This window comes from Bufo bufo, chromosome 4 (genome assembly GCF_905171765.1).
Source record: "Bufo bufo chromosome 4, aBufBuf1.1, whole genome shotgun sequence".
Classification (NCBI taxonomy): Eukaryota; Metazoa; Chordata; class Amphibia; order Anura; family Bufonidae; genus Bufo; species Bufo bufo.
Genome location: NC_053392.1, coordinates 508,867,958 through 508,879,662, shown reverse-complemented (window position 1 = coordinate 508,879,662; position 11,705 = coordinate 508,867,958). Strand labels below are relative to the sequence as shown.

Sequence of the window (11,705 nt, the reverse complement as noted above, 5' to 3'; positions counted from 1 at the left end):
TGATGTCGCTCTGTAAGTGATCAATCTTTGTCGTTAGAGCCGCCTGACATGCAGCTATAGCGGTCATTATCTTGTCAGTTTGGAGCTCAGCACTCACAGCACCACTCTGGTTCAAATCCATCTCAGTCTGGCTCATATTATCTGCTACTTCTTTCGCTGGTGTAGAGCTTGCAGATGACACGGTTTTGCGGCCCATAAGTGAGTTTGATAACTGGCTTCTGATGTTCACAATTACTGGGGAGGGGGTATAATCAGCGACCCTATAAGCTTCAAATAGAATATTGCAGCAGTCACCAGTGATGGTCGACAATACAGTCCTTTATCATTATTTGTGAAGCAGTTTCAGGTGGCAGGGTCCCCCTTCATGCAGATTGCCTTCACAGGCGGATGTCAGTTGCGGCTTTTCAGCCTATATCACAGTGGGGTGCTTGCTTCACCACCTTCCAAGGGCTACTATGTAATGCCCCTTCACCCTCCTTTCTCTTCAGGGGTTAATGTCTTTCCCCTTACTTGTATGTCGCCACGTGCCGAGAGGTGAGATGTCTTCTCCCCCAGGCGATTCTCCCGCTACTCAGCAAAAGTGTTCGTGACTTGCCAGCACTGGAGCTACCCAGGTTCATGCACCCGCGTTCCTGCTTTCAGCCGGTGTCGGGTCTCCTCTGTATTAGCGCTAACACCTGCGCTCGTCAGGCCGCCTCCTCCCCGTCCAAGATGGCCACCCTCCGCACCAGGCAAGGAGCAGTCTTCCTCTATTCTGGCCACGGGAGCTTCAGGGACACCGCCAAGTGCCCGAAATGTCTCACTGGGTGATTCTTCAATGCTCCACACAGCAAAAACACCCTTTAGGGTGATATTTAAACAGGAATATAACAAAGAAAAAATGTGGGGGATTTAGTCAGCACAACCCTGTATGCAGGTGTACATAAAATATAACAGGATATCCTCCGGATGGCAGGGGAGCTCGTTCACCGCACGTCCTCACTCCATGCCCGGCAGACCACGTTCCCCCATCACGTGTGGTTTGATGTGCATCAAGATGACGTATTTAAGGCTGTTCTGCGGTGAAACATGTTGGGGGAGCTGTGTCTATAACACTTTTAAGAAATATGGTAGGGCCCAAAATGGAATAGGAAAAGGCGATCTGCAGACGCCGAATGCTTCTGAGGGACAGTGCAGATAGAAACGTACAAGTAGTACAGCTACCAAGAGACTCTCAGAGAGGGGCATGATATAATCAGAGAAGCATCTCTATAGGGTGATTAGCCAATATAGTGCGGCTTAGATGACGGAATGCTTGGTGTCGGCTGACATTACAGGCATCAAAGTGTAGTAACACAGGTCAGAGTATAAACCAGCCGCACGTAGCTTTAGCGAGATAATATCCCTCTGATTTATCAACAAAGTAGAGACACTGTACCCTCAGTTTCAAGCCCTCCATATGTATTTTTAACAATTTCACTTTGTTTTTTGTGTGATATATTGTTTAATAAAGAAAGAAATAAAGGTTTTATTTAATGATAATACCAGAAACAGGAACTTATAGTCGCAAGACTATTGGAATATTGATTAAGGCTGTTCTTGTTACGTTTTTATTATGCTATGATTAAAGAGGTCGTCTCACCTCAGCAAATGGCATTTATCGTCTAAACAAAGCTAATACTGTACAAGGTACTAATGTATTGTGATTATCCATATTGCTTCCTTTGCTGGCTTGTTTCATTTTCCAATCTCATTATACACTGCTTGTTTCCAGGGGTTACAGGCCGGCACTTTTTTCTATAGTGTGAAAGCACGGCCACCACTGGATTGCAGGGTGCTCATAACCCCTGGATATGGGCCGTGTATAGAGGAGACAATATGGACAATTACGATACATTAGTAAGTGCCTTGTATTAACTTTTTCTACATGATAAATACCGTTTGCTGAAGTGAGACAACCACTTTTAAGGTCCAGTGTGATCAAAACATGTAAGCTTTCTCATTAAGATTGCATGTTCGCCATTGACATATTCAAGCATTGAAGATCATATGTACCACATGGAATGCCAGATCTCTGTTACAAGTTTCGTGTTCAGATACTAATGACCGATCAGATCCTGATGACGTGTCCAGAGGATAGGTCGTCAGTAAAAAAAAGTCTCAGAAAACCATTTTAATTAACATAACATACCTGATTATACTTTCCATATTCTACGATAAGAAATTCTAATCCTGATCCCTCAGCCATGACGCTCCTATAAAACATGATGGAAAATCCTCACCAGTACTTTTGGGGATGATGTGCTCTACAGATTGAGGAGCCATCTCTAGTGCTGTCATCTTGTGTCAAGTCTTTAGGACATGTCAGTAGCCAGATTTCTGTGGCAAACTCTTATAAGTAATAGCATTATTGCCATTCCAATCAAAGAGTTCCCGATGTCTTACTTATCATAGACTACACAGGTTTCAGTTTATAAAAGAAGATTTAGACATTAGATAGAGGATGCTTGATTTGGATTCTTTTTTGTTTTAAAAAATTTTTATTCAACATTTCCATATACTAATAGTAAAATAATGACATAAAAACACTTAGTGGTGAACATAATCCCTAAATGATACGGGATTAATACCAAAATATCCAACTAAACTTTGCTATAGACATGCAGATAATATCTACTCAAGAATTAATGAGTATCATCCTAAAGTAGGGGAACTAATATATTCTTCAATTCTATATTTGAAATAATCAGGAGAAAAATAGAACTAGAGAAGAAAAAGAAAAAAAAAAATCTGGACCATTGAATCACGTTCATACTGTATGGGTGTCTAAATGGTTGTGATCACTCTTGGGTATTCTGGATGTGATCTTTTACAGAAAACTTTTCATAGTTTTATGTCACACCTTCATTTAATTACTATTGCCAACTTTTGCTTTGGCCCAGTATACACCTTTTGCAAAAGAAAAAGGGCAGTGATGTCAGTAAGGTACAAAAAAAAAAGCACAGAACGTGGTTTCAGGTTATAAGAAAACTAGATCTCAGAAACATACTCACATAAGTACAAGTGCTGCACCACAAAAATACTAAATTCGGCATTTACTGGTTTAGTGCCCTGAACCACACTTCATTGTGACGCTTAAAAAATGTCAGAGGGTCATTATATCCTGCTGCTATTCCAAAATTCACATCATAAGCTAGACCTAGGTCTTCAAGCTCTTCTGAGAGAGCCTTTGATGCCTTCTCATAGTCGGACTTCAGGGCATAGCCACTAAATGACCTGCAAAAGACGAGAGCAGACATCAGTCACACAACGCCTTATGTAGTACAAGCTACAGTAAGTTTTAATGTAGGAATGTTTAGGTGGCATTCTCTGGGCCCACTCATCCATGTGGAAGGCACTCTCAACTGATTTGGGCATGAATCCATCCTTGTAGATCATGTACACCCATACATGCTGTCTTTCCTGGCATGGATGGGATCTTCCAGCAAGACAATGCAACCTGTCACGTGGCTAGAAACATCCAATATTGATTAGAAGAGACGGATGAAAAGGGGTGTATGTTATGTTTTGGCACCTCAAGGCCTCTGCTAACCTGAAATTGTGGCTGAAAAACTTCCTAAAAACAGAGATCTCAAAATCCACAAGGTGCTCCTTCAATTCTATCAAGTAGAACTTTAGGGCCACATAGAGTGATACTTGAGTAGTTCTGCTATAGCTCTATCCTATCAACTGATGCATTACAAAAATGGATTACAATTGCAAAATGAATTCCTGTGAAACAGATAAAGATTAAACAAGACTTTCTAAAAGGCATTTTGAATAATTCTAGGGGTAATACTTTATTGGTGGTGGTGGCAGGGGGTTCTAATATAGACCTCTCAAAGACACTTCAGAACTACCGTAAATTGGTCCCTAAAGAGTAGAATTTGGACATTTTCTTGAAAGTTTGTGAAATTGCTGCTAAACTTATCAGCCTTTTAACTTCTCCAAAAAATAGAAGTATGATTAAACAATGATGCCAACATAAAGTGGACATATTAGTAATTATTAAGTATTTTGTTAGGTATGACTATCTGTCTTAAAAGCTGAGAAATTCAAATTGGTAAATTGCAAATTTTGTTTAATCTTATATTAATTTTTGGATTTCTTTTTATAAATGTAAACAAATTATATGTAACAATATTTACCACTAACATAAAGTACAATGTGTCACAAAAAACAATCTCAGCCTGAATAAGTAAAAGCATTCCAATGTTATTACCACATAAAGTGACAAGTCACATTTGAAAAATGAGGCTGCGTCCTAAAGGCCAAAATAGGCTTTGTACTTAAGGGGTTAAATACAAAATATTGTCCTTCTGTACCAGTCAACACAAGTGATAACACATCCTTTCTAGACAGGAATTCCATTGTCAGATTACTGCTGCTTTGAGGAAATTGTGTTATTTTAAGGGTAATTCTCAGGTGTAGAATTGGGATAACTAAGACAGCCGCTGAGGCTAGTACTGGGCTGCAGTGGTCCCATGGAGTATACAAGCATGTCATCCCTGCAGCCAAAGAAAACCTGGTAAGAAAAATCAGAGTAGCAATACTGGAAGTAGTGAGGGATGAAATAGATGGGTATATGTTATTTTATTTTATAAGAATTCCTGCCGGGGGCATTTTTTTTAATCTAACTCAGACAACCCTTTTAATTAACACCTTAACGACCCAGGACGAGAATGCTCGTCTTAAATGGCCGGTACTTTGCGCCCCAGGACGAACATTCTCGTCCTGCGGTACTTCCTCCCCCCCCATGTGCGGTGCCGCAATCAGAAGCACGGATCCGACTGTTACTGAGAGCCGGATCCCTGCTGCATCCACCAGCATCCGGTGGATTAACCCCTCATATGCCGCGGTTTGCGCTGACCGCGGTATATGGGAGGTTTGCGCTCCCTCTCTTTAGCCATCGGGTCCCCGCTCTGCCCGATGCCTTACACAGGCATCGGGGCCTGTCAGCTACGGAAGCCCAGGGTATCCAGCCTGAGTGCTGGGTCTACATAGAAACACAGAAACATAGAATGTGTCGGCAGATAAGAACCATTTGGCCCATCTAGTCTGCCCAATATACTGAATACTATGGATAGCCCCCGGCCCTTATCTTATATGAAGGATGGCCTTATGCCTATCCCATGCATGCTTAAACCCCTTCACTGTATTTGCAGCTACCACTTCTGCAGGAAGGCTATTCCATGCATCCACTACTCTCTCAGTAAAGTAATACTTCCTTATATTACTTTTAAACCTTTGCCCCTCTAATTTAAAACTGTGTCCTCTTGTGGTAGTTTTTCTTCTTTTAAATATGCTCTCCTCCTTTACCGAGTTGATTCCCTTTATGTATTTAAAAGTTTCTATCATATCCCCTCTGTCTCTTCTTTCTTCCAAGCTATACATATTAAGGTCCTTTAACCTTTCCTGGTAAGTTTTATCCTGCAATCCATGTACTAGTTTAGTAGCTCTTCTCTGAACTCTCTCTAGAGTATCTATATCCTTCTGGAGATATGGCCTCCAGTACTGCGCACAATACTCCAAGTGAGGTCTCACCAGTGTTCTGTACAGCGGCATAAGCACTTCACTCTTTCTACTGCTTATACCTCTCCCTATACATCCAAGCATTCTGCTGGCATTTTGTGCTGCTCTATTACATTGTCTTCCCACCTTTAAGTCTACTGAAATAATTACTCCTAAATCCCTTTCCTCAGATACTGAGGTCAGGACTGTGTCAAATATTCTATATTCTGCCCTTGGGTTTTTACGCCCCAGGTGCATTATCTTGCACTTATCCACATTAAATTTCAGTTTCCAGAGTTCTGACCATTCTTCTAGTTTTCCTAAATCCTTTTCCATTTGGCGTTTCCCTCCAGGAACATCAACCCTGTTACATATCTTTGTGTCATCAGCAAAAAGACAAACCTTACCATCAAGGCCTTTTGCAATATCACTTATGAAGATATTAAACAAAATCGCTCCCAGTACAGATCCCTGTGGAACCCCACTGGTAACATGACCTTGTTTTGAATGTTCTCCATTGACTACAACCCTCTGTTGTCTGTCACTCAGCCACTGCCTAATCCACTCAACAATATAGGAGTCCATGCTCAATGACTGCAGTTTATTGATAAGTCTTCTATGTGGGACAGTGTCAAAAGCCTTACTAAAATCTAGATATGCGATGTCTACTGCACCTCCACCGTCTATTATTTTATTCACCCAGTCAAAAAAATCTATAAGATTTGTTTGACATGATCTCCCTGAAGTAAACCCATGTTGTTTTTCATCTTGCAATCCATGGGATTTTAGATGTTCCACAATCCTATCCTTTAATAGGGTTTCCATTAATTTGCCTACTATTGATGTCAGACTCACTGGTCTACAGGGAGTGCAGAATTATTAGGCAAGTTGTATTTTTGAGGATTAATTTTATTATTGAACAACAACCATGTTCTCAATGAACCCAAAAAACTCATTAATATCAAAGCTGAATATTTTTGGAAGTAGTTTTTAGTTTGTTTTTAGTTTTAGCTATTTTAGGGGGATATCTGTGTGTGCAGGTGACTATTACTGTGCATAATTATTAGGCAACTTAACAAAAAACAAATATATACCCATTTCAATTATTTATTTTTACCAGTGAAACCAATATAACATCTCAACATTCACAAATATACATTTCTGACATTCAAAAACAAAACAAAAACAATCAGTGACCAATATAGCCACCTTTCTTTGCAAGGACACTCAAAAGCCTGCCATCCATGGATTCTGTCAGTGTTTTGATCTGTTCACCATCAACATTGCGTGCAGCAGCAACCACAGCCTCCCAGACACTGTTCAGAGAGGTGTACTGTTTTCCCTCCTTGTAAATCTCACATTTGATGATGGACCACAGGTTCTCAATGGGGTTCAGATCAGGTAAACAAGGAGGCCATGTCATTAGATTTTCTTCTTTTATACCCTTTCTTGCCAGCCACTTTCTTGCCAGTACTTGGACGCGTGTGATGGAGCATTGTCCTGCATAAAAATCATGTTTTTCTTGAAGGATGCAGACTTCTTCCTGTACCACTGCTTGAAGAAGGTGTCTTCCAGAAACTGGCAGTAGGACTGGGAGTTGAGCTTGACTCCATCCTCAACCCGAAAAGGCCCCACAAGCTCATCTTTGATGATACCAGCCCAAACCAGTACTCCACCTCCACCTTGCTGGCGTCTGAGTCGGACTGGAGCTCTCTGCCCTTTACCAATCCAGCCACGGGCCCATCCATCTGGCCCATCAAGACTCACTCTCATTTCATCAGTCCATAAAACCTTAGAAAAATCAGTCTTGAGATATTTCTTGGCCCAGTCTTGTGTGTCTTGTTCAGTGGTGGTCGTCTTTCAGCCTTTCTTACCTTGGCCATGTCTCTGAGTATTGCACACCTTGTGCTTTTGGGCACTCCAGTGATGTTGCAGCTCTGAAATATGGCCAAACTGGTGGCAAGTGGCATCTTGGCAGCTGCACGCTTGACTTTTCTCAGTTCATGGGCAGTTATTTTGCGTCTTGGTTTTTCCACACGCTTCTTGCGACCCTGTTGACTATTTTGAATGAAACGCTTGATTGTTCGATGATCACGCTTCAGAAGCTTTGCAATTTTAAGAGTGCTGCATCCCTCTGCAAGATATCTCACTATTTTTGACTTTTCTGAGCCTGTCAAGTCCTTCTTTTGACCCATTTTGCCAAAGGAAAGGAAGTTGCCTAATAATTATGCACACCTAATATAGGGTGTTGATGTCATTAGACCACACCCCTTCTCATTACAGAGATGCACATCACCTAATATGCTTAATTGGTAGTAGGCTTTCGAGCCTATACAGCTTGGAGTAAGACAACATGCATAAAGAGGATGATGTGGTCAAAATACTCATTTGCCTAATAATTCTGCACGCAGTGTATTGTTGCTCGATTCCTCCCTACTACCTTTCTTGTGAATGGGCACGACATTTGCCAATTTCCAATCTTCCGGGACAACTCCTGTTACTAATGATTGGTTAAATAAATCTGTTAACGGTTTTGCCAGCTCACCACTAAGCTCTTTTAATAATTTTGGGTGTATCTCATCAGGCCCCTGTGACTTATTTGTCTTCACCTTAGACAGCAAACTTAGAACATCTTCCTCTGTAAAGATACATGCATCCAACGATTTATTAGTCATTCTTTCTAGTGGAGGCCCTTCTCCTTTTTCTTTTGTAAAAACTGAACAGAAGTATTCATTAAGGCAGTCGGCTAGCCCTTTATTCTCTTCTACATACCTTCCGTCCTTTGTTTTTAATTTAGTTATTCCTTGTTTTAATTTCCTTTTTTCATTTATATATCTGAAGAATGTCTTATCCCCTTTTTTCATAGACTGAGCTAGTTTTTCTTCTGCCTGCGCTTTAGAAGTTCTTATAACTTGCTTGGCCTCTCTCTGCCTAATCTTGTAGATTTCCTTATCTTCATTGCTCTGGGTTTTTTTATAATTACAAAATGCTAGCTTTTTATTTTTAATGATTTGGGCCACTTCTGCTGAGTACCACAGTGGTCTCCTCCTTTTTTTGCTTTTACTGACAAGTCTAATGCAATTTTCTGTTGCCTTCAATAATGCACCTTTTAAGTAGTCCCATTTCTCCTGGACTCCATGTAATCCGTTCCAGTCTGATAAGGACTCATTTATGACTAATTTCATTTTTGAAAAGTCTGTTTTTCTAAAATCTAAAACTTTTGTTTTTGTGTGGTGGGACTCTTTCACAGTTCTTATATTAAACCACACTGACTGGTGATCACTAGATCCCAAGGTTTCGCCTACAATGAAATCGTATACCGAATCCCCATTTGTGAATACCAAATCCAAAATGGCCTCCCTCCGGGTTGGCTCCTCAACCACTTGTTGTAGAGATAACCCCAGTAGGGAATTTAGAATATCTGTACTCCTGGTAGAACTTGCTATTTTGGTTTTCCAGTTTATATCTGGAAGATTGAAATCTCCCATAATGATAACTTCTCCTTTCATTGTCATTTTAGCTATTTCTTCAACTAGTAGATCATCTAGTTCTTTAACTTGACCAGGTGGTCTATATATCACACCTACACGAGTTACTGCATGGTTAGCAAACTGCAACGTAACCCAAACTGACTCTATGTTGGCCTCACCAACTTGTATTAGGTTAGATTTAATGCTATCTTTCACATACAGGGCCACTCCTCCTCCTTTCTTGCCTTTTCTGTCTCTTCTGTATAAAGAGTACCCTGGTATGGTTATGTCCCAGTCATTTCTTTCATTAAACCATGTCTCCGTAACAGCCACTAAATCTACATCTAGGTCTCCTAGGCAACTTTGTAAGACGCTGACAGAATGTATTGTACTGAATTGAAACAGGGATCAAACCATGAAAAGGTGAAGTCCCACAGTGGGACAAATATAATAAGTAATAAAAAGTGAAAAAAAATGTGTTTTTTTATAATCAAAAAAATTAAAAGTTTCAATTAAAAAGAAAAAAGCGTTCTTTTTCCCAAATAAAGTAAAAAAAACTTGTAAAAGATAGGGGAAAGAAAAGTAGACATATTAGGTATCACCGCGTCCGTATCAACAGGCTCTATAAAAATATCACATGACCTAACCCCTCAGGTGAACACCGTCAATTTTTTTTTATAAAAACTGTGCTAAAAAAAACATTTTTTTGTCACCTTACCCCACTAAAAGTTCAACACCAAGCGATCAAAAAGTTTTTTCCCCCCAAAATAGTACCAATCTAACAGTCTAACAATCTAACAGGCTATGGAGACACTAAAACATGATTTTTTTTTTGTTTCAAAATGCTTTTATTGTGTTAAAAGTAAAAAGAATTTAAAAGTATACATATTCGGTATCATCGTGTCCGTAAGAACCTGCTCTATAAAAATATCACATGACCTAACCCCTCAGATGAACACCGTAAAAAAAAGATGAAAACAGTGTCAAAAAAGCCATTTTTTGTCATCTTACATCGCAAAAAGTGTAATGTCATCTCATCCCGCAAAAAATCATACCTACCTAAGACAATCGCCCTAAAAATAAATAAAAACTAGGGTTCTCAGAATATGGAAACACTGAAACATGATTTTTTTTTGTTAACCCCTTCCCGACTTTTGAAGTACTGTTACATCATGGGAACCACTGAGTTCCCGCAATTAGACGTAATAGTACGTCATAGTGATCGCGTGGGCACCGGAGCGGTACGCGCGCGATCAATGCAGGGGCCCGGCAGTCCGTGGTAGCCGGACCCCTGCTGTATCCGCCAGCATCGCTGTAAAAGGTTAAAAAAAAAATGTAATAATTTATCTCACCTTAATCCACTTGCTCGCACAGCCCAGCTTCTCTTCTGTCTTCTTCTTTACTGTGTACAGGAAAAGGACCTGTGGTGACGTCACTCCAGTCATCACATGGTCTATCACATGATCTATCACCATGGTAAAAGATCATGTGATGGACCATGTGATGACCGGAGTGACGTCACCACAGGTCCTTTTCCTGTACACAGCAAAGAAGAGAAGCCGGGCTGCGTGAGCAAGTGGATTAAGGTGAGTTAAATTATTTTATATTTTTTTAACCCCTCCAGCGCTATTGTACTATGCATTCTGTATTCAGAATGCTATTATTTTCCCTTATAACCATGTTATAAGGGAAAATAATACAATCTAAAGAACACCAATCCCAAGCCCGAACTTCTGTGAAGTGCAGATTTTTCTCACGCGCGTGCAAAACGCATTACAATGTTTTGCACTCGCGCGGAAAAATCGTGCATGTTCCCGCAACGCACCCGCACCTTTTCCCGCAAAGCCCGTGTGAAAGAGGCCTTAGTGTATGACTCAGTGTCATATACTAACAGGCAATGCATTGCAATACAGATGTATTGTAATGCATTGCAGAGGGGATCAGACCCCCAAAAGTGAATGTCATAAATAAAGTAAAAAAAGTAAAAAAATAAAGTGTTTTTCATAAAATTTATAAAGTAATAAAATTAATAAAGTAAAAAAAAAAAAAAAAACACCCCTTTCCCCTTATTTTATAATAAAAAACAGAAGGAAAAAAAACCCACATATTTGGTATTGCCACATCCGTAATGACCGGCTCTATAAATATATCACATGATCCACCCTGTCCAATAAACACCATAAAAAAATAAAAACTGTGTAAACAAAAAAAGCCATTTTTGTCACCTTACATCACAAAAAGTGCAACACCAAGCGATCAAAAAGGCGTATGCCCCCCAAAATTGTATCAATAAAACCGTCACCTCATCCCGCAAAAATTAGCCCCTACCTAAGACAATCATCAAAAAAATAAAAAAAAATATAGCTCTCAGAACATGGAGACACTAAAACACTAAAACATCATTTTTTTGTGTCAAAACTGCTATTATTGTGCTAAAGTTAAAAGAAATACAAAAAGTATACATATTAGGTATCGCCACGTCCGTAACAAACAGCTCTATAAAAATATCACATGACCTAACCACTCAGGTAAACACCGTAAAAAAAAAAAAAAAACTGTGTAAAGAAAATGACACATGACATCACAAAAATTGCAACAGCAAGTGATCAAAAAGGCGTATGCCCCCCAAAATAGTACCAATCAGACCGTCACCTCATCCCGCAAAAAATGAGACCCTACCTGAGAGAATCGGTCAAAAAATAAAAA

At 39.9% G+C, this 11,705-nt stretch overlaps 1 protein-coding gene across 1 annotated transcript in view; it reads right to left on the bottom strand.

Moving 5' to 3' along the window:
• Positions 1–2,847: 2,847 nt before the first annotated feature.
• LOC120998827 (heme-binding protein 2-like) overlaps positions 2,848–11,705 on the bottom strand; it is a 41,399-nt gene continuing 32,541 nt past the window's right edge. The window contains exon 4 of the mRNA XM_040429678.1: positions 2,848–3,255. Within this exon, the coding sequence (XP_040285612.1) occupies positions 3,075–3,255 (181 nt within the window). The 3' untranslated portion in view covers positions 2,848–3,074. The remainder of the gene's footprint in view (positions 3,256–11,705) is intronic.